This window comes from Cataglyphis hispanica, chromosome 19 (assembly GCF_021464435.1).
Source record: "Cataglyphis hispanica isolate Lineage 1 chromosome 19, ULB_Chis1_1.0, whole genome shotgun sequence".
In the NCBI taxonomy this organism is placed as follows: Eukaryota; Metazoa; Arthropoda; class Insecta; order Hymenoptera; family Formicidae; genus Cataglyphis; species Cataglyphis hispanica.
Window position 1 is genome coordinate 3,267,340 of NC_065972.1, and position 11,676 is coordinate 3,279,015.

At 45.8% G+C, this 11,676-nt stretch overlaps 1 protein-coding gene across 1 annotated transcript in view; it reads right to left on the reverse strand.

Annotated features, from left to right (window-relative positions):
• Positions 1-2,451, reverse strand: part of LOC126856840 (one cut domain family member 2-like) — a 69,341-nt gene extending 66,890 nt beyond the window's left edge. Inside the window, exon 1 of the mRNA XM_050605739.1 lies at positions 501-2,451. Within this exon, the coding sequence (XP_050461696.1) occupies positions 501-2,451 (1,951 nt within the window). The remainder of the gene's footprint in view (positions 1-500) is intronic.
• Between the last annotated feature and the right edge of the window lie 9,225 nt (positions 2,452-11,676).

The following is an 11,676-nucleotide window of genomic DNA, read 5'->3' on the forward strand; positions in this document are numbered from 1 at the left end:
ATCTGGCGATCATCGATTGAGTGCATCGATGATTGAGGACGCACAGGACGAGAACACAGGCGAGCAGCGAGACACGTGTGTATGTGAAGCGTGAGACACAACGTGTTTGTGACGTTTGTACGTGTATACATGTAGTACATGTGCGAGAGACTCACACGACGACGACGACGACGACGACGACGAAGACGAAGACGAAGACGACGACGACGATGATGATGACGATGACGATGAACAACGACAATGATGATGAAGACGACGACGACGACGACGACGACGACGACGACGATGATAACGTCGGTCTCAGAGCCCGGGTTCTTTTCTTTCTTTTCTTACAGAAATGAAAAGAACACGAAATATACGATATAGAGAGGTGGGACTTTTTTGATAGTGTAATTTCGAGTAATTTGAGTGGTTTGTGAAGAGGGGGCGGGAGGTTTTTTTTTTGGGGGGGGGGCTTTACATGAAACGAGGAGAAACGTCTCTTCGCGCGGACAACTAACCTGCTAGCCGCAAGGCCGACATTCTCTGAAACTCGGGTTCCTGCAGCCACTTCCACATCCGCCGGAAGGTCTCGCGGCCGCTCTTGAGCTTGGACCAGGGTTTCGGGTTGCGCAGCAAGTCGCTGAGGGTGCCCTGGCTCCGACACAGCACTCGCTGCGCGAAGATCGCCTGCGGTATGCTGTACCTCTTGAGCTCGGCGCTGATCCGCTGCGCGAGCTCCTTCGTGTTAATCTCCTCGACTTCGCCGGCACCGCCGTTACTCGCCGTGGACACCGTCTTCATCACCACTGACGTATGTTGCACGTGTTGCGTGTGCGATATCGTTTGCTGTTGCTGCTGTTGCTGCTGCGGTATCGATTGTTGCTGCTGTTGCTGTTGCTGCTGTTGCTGCTGTTGCTGCAGCTGCGTCTGCATAGTCGGGGGCGGCGACGCCGCGCTCGGCACCGAATGCGTGCCGGGCGGTGAATGATGCGATGGCGCGAAACTCGCCGTCGCGGTGACCGCCGGCGGCGAGGACGGGCTGAGCGCCGCCGGACTCTGCTGCAATCGTGGTAAAAACGCCGGATCGTAATGGGGACTCGCGGACGATTTGTGCGGCGAATTAAGGCCGCTCTGACTGTAAGCGCTCTGCGGCGACAATGGGCTCGGTTGGAGTCCCGCGCCCGGCGATGGATAATTGTGCGGCGGCGACATGCCCATCGAGGGTAATTTGTCATACGCGTACGGCGAGCCGCCCATACCGAGGCCGATGTTACCCAGGCCGTTGTTCTGCATTACGGCGAAACTGCCGGTGACGCCGCCGGCCGCGTGACCGCCGTAAACGAACTTGTCGCTCATCGTAGATATCGGCGGTAACGGCTGCAGCGGCGTCAACGTGGCGTAAGACGAGCCCGGACTGAAGCCAGGCGGCGACATCCTCTCGGCCACCGAGGTAAGTGTCTGATACGTTGGCTCCGGCTGCATCGCCCTGAAATCCGTCGCGTCGATCATACTCGCGACCGACACGCTTATCCCGGACGTAGGCGTTAGCTTGCCCGGACTGAGGAGCTCCGAGTCGTCGGCGTCGCGCGAGTCCACGTCCACGTCCTGAGGCGGCACGATCACCGACAGGGACTCCCGCGCGCTCTGCCTGCCACCGCCGCCACTACTACTACTACCACCACTGCCACTACCGCCGCCGCCGCCGCCGCTACCGCCGCCGCCTCCACCGCCACCGCTGCTGCCGCCGTTACTACCGTTGCCGTTGCCGTTGTCGCTACCGACGGCGCGTCCGCCGCCGTCGTTACTTCCGATTCCGCTGGCACTGCTAACGCCACCACCGCCACCACCGCCACCGCCGCCGCCGCCGCCACTATCACCGCCACCACCTCCGCCGACGCTCGGCGGATCCTGGGACGACGACAGGTCCTCCGCGGCGGCGAGGTCTCGCTCCTCCTTGACGCCGAGCGCGCCAGCCGCGAGCAGTTCCAGCGGTAAGCTCGCGCACGCGATGTCGGGGCTTTGAGAGGCCGACGAAGACATACCCTCGACGCTACCTCCTCCGTTACCACCACCACCACCACCACAACCACCACCACCACCGTTACCACCACCACTACCGCCACCCCCGTTACCGTTGCCTCCTGCTTCGTGCCCGACCTCGTGCTGATGCTGCTGCTGCTGTTGATGATGGTGGTGATGGTGATGGTGGCCGTGGCTATGGCTGTGGCTGTGATGGTGATGATGATGGTGGTGGTTGTGATGTCTACCCCCACCGACCATGTTACCCCTACTTCCATCTGCGCCGCCACTTCCTCCTCCTCCTCTTCCCCCTGCGCCTCCCCCACAGTTCCCATTCGAGCCGCCCCCATTGCCCCGGCCATGCGTAGACACCGCCACCGGGGAATCGACCGAGTCCAGTAATTGCTCGCTATGCGATTGATGATCGCCTATGTCCCCTATACCTTCCATTTACGCACATCTAGTTCGGTAGTGGGCGCACTGCCACTCGCTCCTTCGGCTGTTGTTCGCCGACGATACGACGACGACGACGACGACGACGACGACGACGACGACGACGACGACGACGACGACGACGACGACGACGACGATGACGACGACGACGACGACGACGACGACGACGACGACGACGACGACGACGACGACGACGACGACGATACGACGACGACGACGACGACGATACGACGACGACGACGACGACGACGATACGACGCACTGCACCGCACCCGCACCGCACCGCACCGCAACGCACCGCACCGCACCGCACCGTATCACACTTGTTTCCTCTTTTTTTACTTATGTCAAATTAATTGTTTGCTCGGATGGAGGGTGAAGAAATGTCACGATTCCTTGCTCCTGATCACACTGTAATCTCGCTGTCACTGATTGTCGCACGACCGCGAACGACGACGCGCACGATCCTCTCGGCGAGTACTTCGCGAATACGACAACGACGATGATGCTGATGCTGAGACTCCACCGCGACGTCGGATCGACGTAAGAAGTATCCGGTGGTAGCGCAACGACCACCGTGTGCCCATGACACCGCACGAGTGCGGAGCGAGTGAGAGCGCACGCTCTCTGCGCTCGCGCGCCCGAGTGCGAACGCACCGGTATATACCGGCTCTCTTCTAATGGAAGAAACGAAGAGAGAAAGAGAAAAAAAGAGTGAAGGAGAGCCACAAGCGGGCCCAGAAGCGGTGCGAAGAGGGTCGGTTCTCACTTTCCGTCCCGCTCTCTACTGGGGATTCTTCCGCCCCACCTCCTCCCCCTAACGGTCCCTATGCCGAATATCTCGCGGCTCACACTACCGGCACAACCGCCATCTGGTCTCCGTTCTACTACTGTTGTACTACTACTATAATACTACTGTTATTCCGCTCACGCGCTTCTTCGTGTCGCGTGCCGCGACAGTTCCTCTCCTGGTCCAGGTGTGACCGCGATCTCTGTCTTTTCCCTCCCCTTTCTCCTTTCCCCGCCACGTGTCAGTTTATTCGTTCGTTCGTTCACAGAGGGGGAGTAATCGCTCACACAACACCGCCACCACCACCACCACCACCGTCGTCACTATCACTGCACCAGCACATCGTCGTCGAAGCCGTTACTGTCATGGGTACTTGCGCAGTGATGCTCCTCGCACTTCTCCTCCGCGCGATTGATAAGAGTTTATCGTCCACGTGAAAGAGGTGCCGGAGACGGAGTTTCGAAACAACGATGACACCCGTTATTTTCTTCGCGCGCGATTTCGTTTCACCGCCCGAAGATAGTTGTCGATCGTCGAAGCCTTGACAATCGCGATCGTCCTCTTGTTTTCCTCTCTACAATACACGAGAGAAGGTTATCCTCTTGGTGAGTCGCGATAAGGATAACCTCGCACGCAGAGCGTCAAAAGTGACAAGAATCACTACCGGCTGAGCCACCACCACCACCATCAGAGCGGCGCGTAACTAAGGGTGTGTAGGTGACACGGACGTCTCACCCGCCACCACCACGAGCACTGCCACCTCCAACTACAACGCCACCGCCGACGTCGTCGCCGCCGCTGGCGTCAGTCAGCTTTCTATCGATTTTCCGATACCTCGTGACCAATGTGGTTCGATGCGCGCGGCCGATACTTCGAGCATAAACATCGACTCGCGTCACCTGCGCCCGCCACGACCTCGACCCAGCGATATTAGCCAACTGACTAATGAGACTGCTTTCGGCCCGATTCGATTCGCGATCGTCGTCTGTCTTTAGCAAAAAGGCTGCTCGTGTCTTTGACAAACATTGCGACAAACTACACTCTCGTACAGATTTTTCTTCAAGAGAAACACTTGAAAAATTTATTCTTCAAAGCAACTCGAGTCTCTCAATTTCCTTCCTTATGAAATTGATTATGATTTGGATTCTTAAGTTGCCGACGAACTTGCGATTTCATTTTCGAACTCGATCGTTGACGTAGTAGAAAGTTACTTTGCACAAAGTTTCGTCTCGAGTACACTTCGATATTCCTTCCTTCCCTCCCACGATCAATCAGGCTATTCAACGAAGCTGGCCCCCGATCGATCACGGAATCGATACGGCCCGATATGGTCCATATTCTTCATCCAACGCGAGCGCGCGCAATCGAACAGTCTTCGAAATCGCGAATAATCGATCTTATCTACCTCCTTGTTCTTCAGGATCGAAACGTCGATACGCCGATAAGGCACGCATCATCCTCCATGACTATTTCCTTCTTCCAAGATGTCCTTCTTCCGTGGAGGCTGCGTGAACGAACGATCCGCAAGATAACTCGATCGAGCGACACGGAATCCGCGCAAACACACGCACAGGTACACAGCAAGGGGTGGCCGAGAGAAGAAGAGAGGGGTCGCCGACGATTGGTCGTGGCTGCGTCGATACGGAGATCAATGGCCGCCCGCTACGGAGAGAGAAAGAGAGAGAGACTCTACGACGTCGGCGTCGTATCGAACTCTCAGCCGCGCGCTTTCGATCGATCGGCTTCGACGGCTTCGTTCGATGGCGTACGACCTCGACGACGAAGGGAGAGACGGATCCTCGGCGTGACGACCGATCCTCGACTTCGATATCCGCGAATGCGAAGTCGCGCGCGCGCACGCTTAGAAGCGCGTCGCGCCACGATGCGTTTTCTTCCTCTTTCCCTTTCTCCTTTTCTCTCTCTCTTTCCCTCTATCTCTATCTCTTCGCACCCTCGACGCCCCGCTGTTTCCGATGTCGTCTTCGTGCTCCCGAATTCCGTCGCAGAATTTGTCCGGAACGCAAATTTCTTCCTTCTGGAATAATCGACCCCGCTTTCCGGAGGAAACGACTCTTGTCTTTCTCTTCTTTTCTTCTCTTCTCGTCCTGCGATCTCGAGATGGAGGAAGATACGGGCAAGGATGCGCACGAGGTCAAATCGTGTGTGGTGTTGTTGGGACACACGGAGAGAAAACGAACGCGTCTCGCGCTCGCACGGAGTTGTGCGGAGTTGCGCAAATCGCGAATGCTACGCTACGCGAGAGCCTCCGACAGGAGGGTGCCGGTCTCTCTCTCTCTCTCTCTCTCACTCTTTCTCTCTCGCTCTCACCCTTCCTCTCTCTTTCTCTCTTTCGGGACGAGACGGGGCCGACGAAGCTGAGGAGCGTGCGAGGGGGGTGCGAGAGAGAGTGGACAGGACGGGCGGGGGGAGAGAGGGGCGGGGATCTCGCCACGGGGATCTGTAACGAACTCGATACGCAGGGGTCGAGGAGAGGAGAGGAGACGAGTCAGTTTCGGGGGATGAAGGATGAAAGAGGAACACGGGACGCGGGATAGGACGGAACGGGGAACGAAGGCGAACCTAGTCCAGGGGTGGCCCAGGGACTACTCGACCGTATCTGGCACCCCCGAACGACGCACAATGTAGTTTCTCAATTAAGCGAGTCGGCTTCTGTCTTCTGATATATGGCTTCGCGTGCCCGTTTTATCCTTTCTTTTTTTTTTCGATACTTTATTGATCGACGGCCGGTTCGATACACCATCTTATTCATCGAGCGACGAGATCGATTAATTTTCACTCGGAGTTTGCATGTTTGATATCAGCGCATTGTCAGCGATATCGATCCGTCGATTGATTGACGCTAGCTATCGCGCGGTATCTTTCTACCGATATATTCGCGTAATTATTTACCGAAAATTTATTCAATTATATTGTATTTATAATGTGTAAAAGAAGATGTAAACAAATTTTTTAATGACAAAATTTGTTGAATTTGAATAATTATTATTATAATAATTATTATTTTTTCAAAATCTGTATTCTCTAAGAGTATTTCTTTTTTTATAGAAGAAAAAATTGTATCAATAAATTTCATAAATATGAGGAAGTGATAAAGCTTTCGTATATAACATTATCTTTTAATATTTCTCTTTTTTACCGTTTTTCAAATACATATTATGGCTTTCCTCTAGTTTCCTTCTAGTTTCTTGAATAATATTTTGCATAAAAGAATTTTGTAGGAGTTTTTAAATAATATAAATAAAATTAATGTAAAATGATTATATTAATATTAATTAATATAAAAATTAATATAATAAAATATTAATATATTAATATTAATTAATAATTGAAAAGTTTTAATAATAAATAAAATTTAAATTAAGAATTAAAAGTTTTTTGCTTCAACTACTCGGAAATAGATATAAACGAGAATAAATAGGATGCGCATTTATACACAATTCTTATAGAGCGTAATCTAGGACTGTATAAGTCATTGATGGAGGCGCTGGAATTACACGGCGCAACAGTGATCACACGCGGGCGCTTTTGCGTTGTGTTGCCTCGGACTGTTTGCTAAGTAGTTGCCAAGGAGTATAGCACATACTTTGAAACAAGGAGACTTATGCCTGTTTCGATCCGCGGGAGTGCGTCAGATACAGGGCGCCGATGCGCCCGCTCTACGACCAAGGTGGCCATTTACAATTCAATTCATCCGCACAATTGCAATACAGATGACTCACCTCCACGACTCGCCTCCACTTGCAGCACTTTCTTTTAAAGAACTTGGCCGAAACTCCAGACTCCGCGGCATGGAATTTCCTAGAATTATAAGACTTGAATTTTATTTCGAGATTTAATTTAAAAACAATTCTAAAATATTGCTTTTCCAAGAGTATATTAAAATCATGCTTTAGTTTATTATGTATTAATTTAAAATCATTAAAATATTCTCAAATTCCAATTAAATTTTATAAATATATATATATATATATATATATATATGAAATATAAAAATATAGTCTCGCTACATCGTAAAATATTTAAATATATATACGTATCAATTAAAAAAAATATATTGATTTATAGTTAATAGCTGTAATAAAATAATATTAACCGCCCGTTTAAAATAATAATTAATATCGATGAGTTATGAGCAGTGATAAACGTCATTTGCAAGGGAGGAGATTCGCTTCAAAATCCGCATCGCTGAAAAAGGATCGATCGATCGATCGATCGCGCGATCGAGTATTTTTCAAGCGCTTTTGCGGCTTGATAAAATTTCGATAAACGCGCCAGCTGACACGTATTACGAGTATCTCGACTCCGAGATTGAGATAAACTCGAGCAATAGAGAACGTAACGCATGCACGGGGGGGGAGGGGAGGGGAGGAATCTTCGAATACCTCCGTGAACGAAATCCATTTGAGTATCAACGACAAAGTAAAATCGATATCGGCGTTACCTTATATCCGGTCGAGTCGAACAGAAAAAGAAACGGTGGATTAAAACGCAAGCGGATAAATTCGCCGCGTGATTAAAGCGCCGCGCCGGATTATTTCGATGCGGGAAAATAAATATTCAAAGGGGATGCGCGCGTGTGTAATATTCATATATCTAATAATATTGCCCCTTGTAAAAGCGCGCTATTCTTTATTTATTCTGAAACTTATCTCGGATTCTTTTCTTATTTTTATTTTAATCTATATCTAAATGCTACTTCCATATAAATTTATAAAAACAAGTTGATACACGTTGATGTGTATATCCATATGTAATATTTATTTTTATAATAAATATTATATAAAACATATATAAAATAATATATACATACATTACATACACATATTTTAAAATTCCTACAATTCTATATTTATTATAGTTTTTTAAATATAAGTTTGATTTTTACACATATTGTGAACACAATAATTTATAAGATTTTTTTGACGTTTATAATTTTTAAACAGTGGACGCATTAGGGCTCGTTAATGCCAAGATTTCACGGCCCTGGGGGGTAGTTTCTCGACACTGAAAGTGGGGATTCCCGCTGACGACAGAGTGAGAGGAGAAAGGGGGAAGGGCGGGGGCGTCGGAGGGAGGGCAAGAGAGAGCTGCGATGTAACGTCGATATCGCGCTCTATACGAGGCGTCGCGACGCCGCGAGTGGGGCGCTCCGCACGGCGCCGGGGGGGGATCGAGGGGCAAGGGAGGGGGGAGGGGTAAGTTTCACATGAGTAAAATAATCGATAGCGGCGACCGATATGTATGTACCTCGCAGCCTTGTATATACGCGCGCACACGTGCACGCGCGACCAACCCCCTTGCACGTTTAGGCTCGTCCCTGTGTAACACGCTCACACGCGTATATTTATTGATGTACATATATACGTATTGTGTAACACGCAGGCGCGCGTGTCGCACGAATTCACGCGCGTGAGATCGATGAACAGCGGCGGCGGCATTATGTTGGCTTCGACGACAACATCGACTTTCGTCGCGCAATCGTTGATGTTGTTATTGTTGTTATTGTTGTTCTTGTTGTTGTATCGCAAGATTCGCGAGATTTTAAACGACTTCAAATCGAATCAGAAAGATGGAAAAATTTCGACGAAATTTTATTGGATCGGATTTTTCTATCGCTCAATTCGAATTGATGTCACAGAGTATGTCTAATTAAATGCAAGAGGTATCTACTTACGAAAATGGAAACATGAAAATTATATACACTTGAATCGTTGTAAAAGTGTAAATTTACTTGGTCTAAATATAGTCGTTTCAATCGCAAGAGCAGTTCGTAAATAATAGCGCGATCCTTTTAACGTTCCGACCCACTTTGCTATTTTACGATATTTTTACAATTTCTCCGAAATATCTGATAAATCGCGCTTCCTACGAGAAAATTGAGTTTCTCAAACAAATAAAAATAAGAATAAGTAAATGAACTAAACAATGAAAGAAGTGGATGATTTTTTTTATCATATAATACATTATTTTATAATTTATGTGCCGCAAAATTATATATAAATAATTATAAATTATATATATATAATTATATATAATAATTATAAATAAATAAATATAAATAAATATAAATAAAATTGGAATATATTAGAAACATATGATGCCTAAATTTGAAAGTCGAGAAAAAGATTGCACGACTGTGAGATTTTTTTTTTTGTCTACGACTCGACTTTGAGTGCAAAAATGTTTATCGATTAGCGACGGGCGATATGGGCGAAATTCGATCGGCGCAAAAAGATCACCGCGATAATTTTTGCGATTTAATGAGCACTTGATGTATCGGTTTTCTCGCTCGTCCTCCCGCGGAATGCAATTAAATCGAAAGGGAGCCCGCGGCCTTCCTCGATATCATGATATAATATGCAACGACCATTCCTCGAATTAATGCACTATTTCGCGATGCTGCAATAAAAGCGACATCTCGCTTAACGATGTAGCTCGCTTTTTTTTTTTACAAGAATGTAACCCGCGCCAAACGTAGAACGCAGGTGCGTACCCGCGCGTTTTCCTCGTCGTTGTCGAGCCATACTTTCTTTAGAAATCGATATCTATAATTATTTCATCACTCGCTTTGTGCATAGAATTACGCTCGCATTATGGGACTAGACTCGGTTAGATGATAAGAGAATTATTACTAATAAAAGCGGTGCAACAAAGATAATTGATACTTTCTCCGTCATTTTTTATTAAATTGAAAAGATATATCTCACAACTCGAGAATATATAATTAAAAGGTAACTAAAGAGTGAAAATTAAAGTTATATATTAAAAAAAAAATGATGACATAATTATTACAGTATATTATATTGCTCATATTTAATTTCGGTATCTGAAAATAATATTAAAATAATTTCAGTACATTTCAAAATTGTGTGTAGATATTAAAGAGAGATATAAATAGTTAAAAAAAAATATAAAACTATTCTCGATTTGTATTGAAGATATATCTCGTGGATTCTCTTCTTGGCCGATATTAGCTATTAGAGGCTGCTACAAACATTTGTAGATTGTAGACGTCAGAGCGTCGACATGAAAGTGCAGATATGCTATTCCGCGTAATTAACACAAACGACATCCAGGCGTATTCATTGCCGTAACTGGAGCAGCGTATATACGCATACATATATATATATATATATATATATATATATATATATATATATATATTATATGTAATATATAGGCGCCGATATATCAGCGACGTCTCTTTCTCTCTCTGTAATTTTCAGAGCCTTTAATGTAGTTCATTCTTTAGGTACGTACAAATACTATCTGTTAAGATAAAAGAAGAGAAATAACAACTTGCGTGAAAAGAAATTGTTTTTTTTTTTTTAATTATATAATTTGGGTTATTAAAGAAGATAATTTAACTTACATAATTTTATATTACTCTTATTTATTTTATTTTTTAGTATTTATATACGAGAATATAATGATTAACTCGTGTAATTAAATCCAAACAAAAAATTAGAAAAAAGAAGAAAGATAATTATTTAATCTATAATAAAAATAGTCTTTTTATTGATTTTATTGATAATCACACAAATGTGATAAACTCGTGTAATAAAATTAAATTCCTCTTTTTTTGTAAAAATGTGATTTATATTCTAGAGAGAAACATCGTTTCCCTTTTCATTTTGATAAGATTTTATTTACGATAATGTGATTGATCATTATTAATAAAATCATCTAACTAAATCCACATTAACTTTTACATATATACGTCTTAATATTGTTGGAGAATTTTTAATTGCAGCCTAATATTAACTTATAAAAAATATCAATATTTTTTTCTTGATTAATTAAATAATACTATTATACGTATATATATAATGTGTAATATATATGTGGAAACTATATGTAAATAAAATATATAATAGTATATATATAATAACCGCTAATACGCAATTAATAACGTTTAGACTGAAGAAAGATTACAAAACCTTGTCACAAGCCTTTTTGTAAACTTTCCACAACTGACCTACGAATTGCCGAGTCGTCGAAGAAGCAGTTGATCGGTTTCTTTGTTCTCTCTCTCTCATGTGTTCTTTCTCTCATCAGCCAGTGGCCAACATATGATCGCATGTGTGAGCGCGTATGATAGGGGCCGGACAAGTTTAGGGCTCTAACAGGGGAGTTGTGTGGCGGGAAATCCTCTTTGGATTCCCCCCCGTGATGGAGGAGCTCACCTGCCGCCAGGTGCGACTCCCAACTTCTTTGCCATCTGCATGAGGGACCCCGTGCCATGACGCGAGGTTATTTCCTCTTTACTTTCCTGAATCGTGCGAGTGCGTGATTAACGCACGGAGTATATATCGTAAAACTTAACACGCGACCGTAGTTGTGGATATACGTCACAGGGGATGAGCATGATGATGAATAACTGGATATACAAAGTTATACTGCGGTCAAGT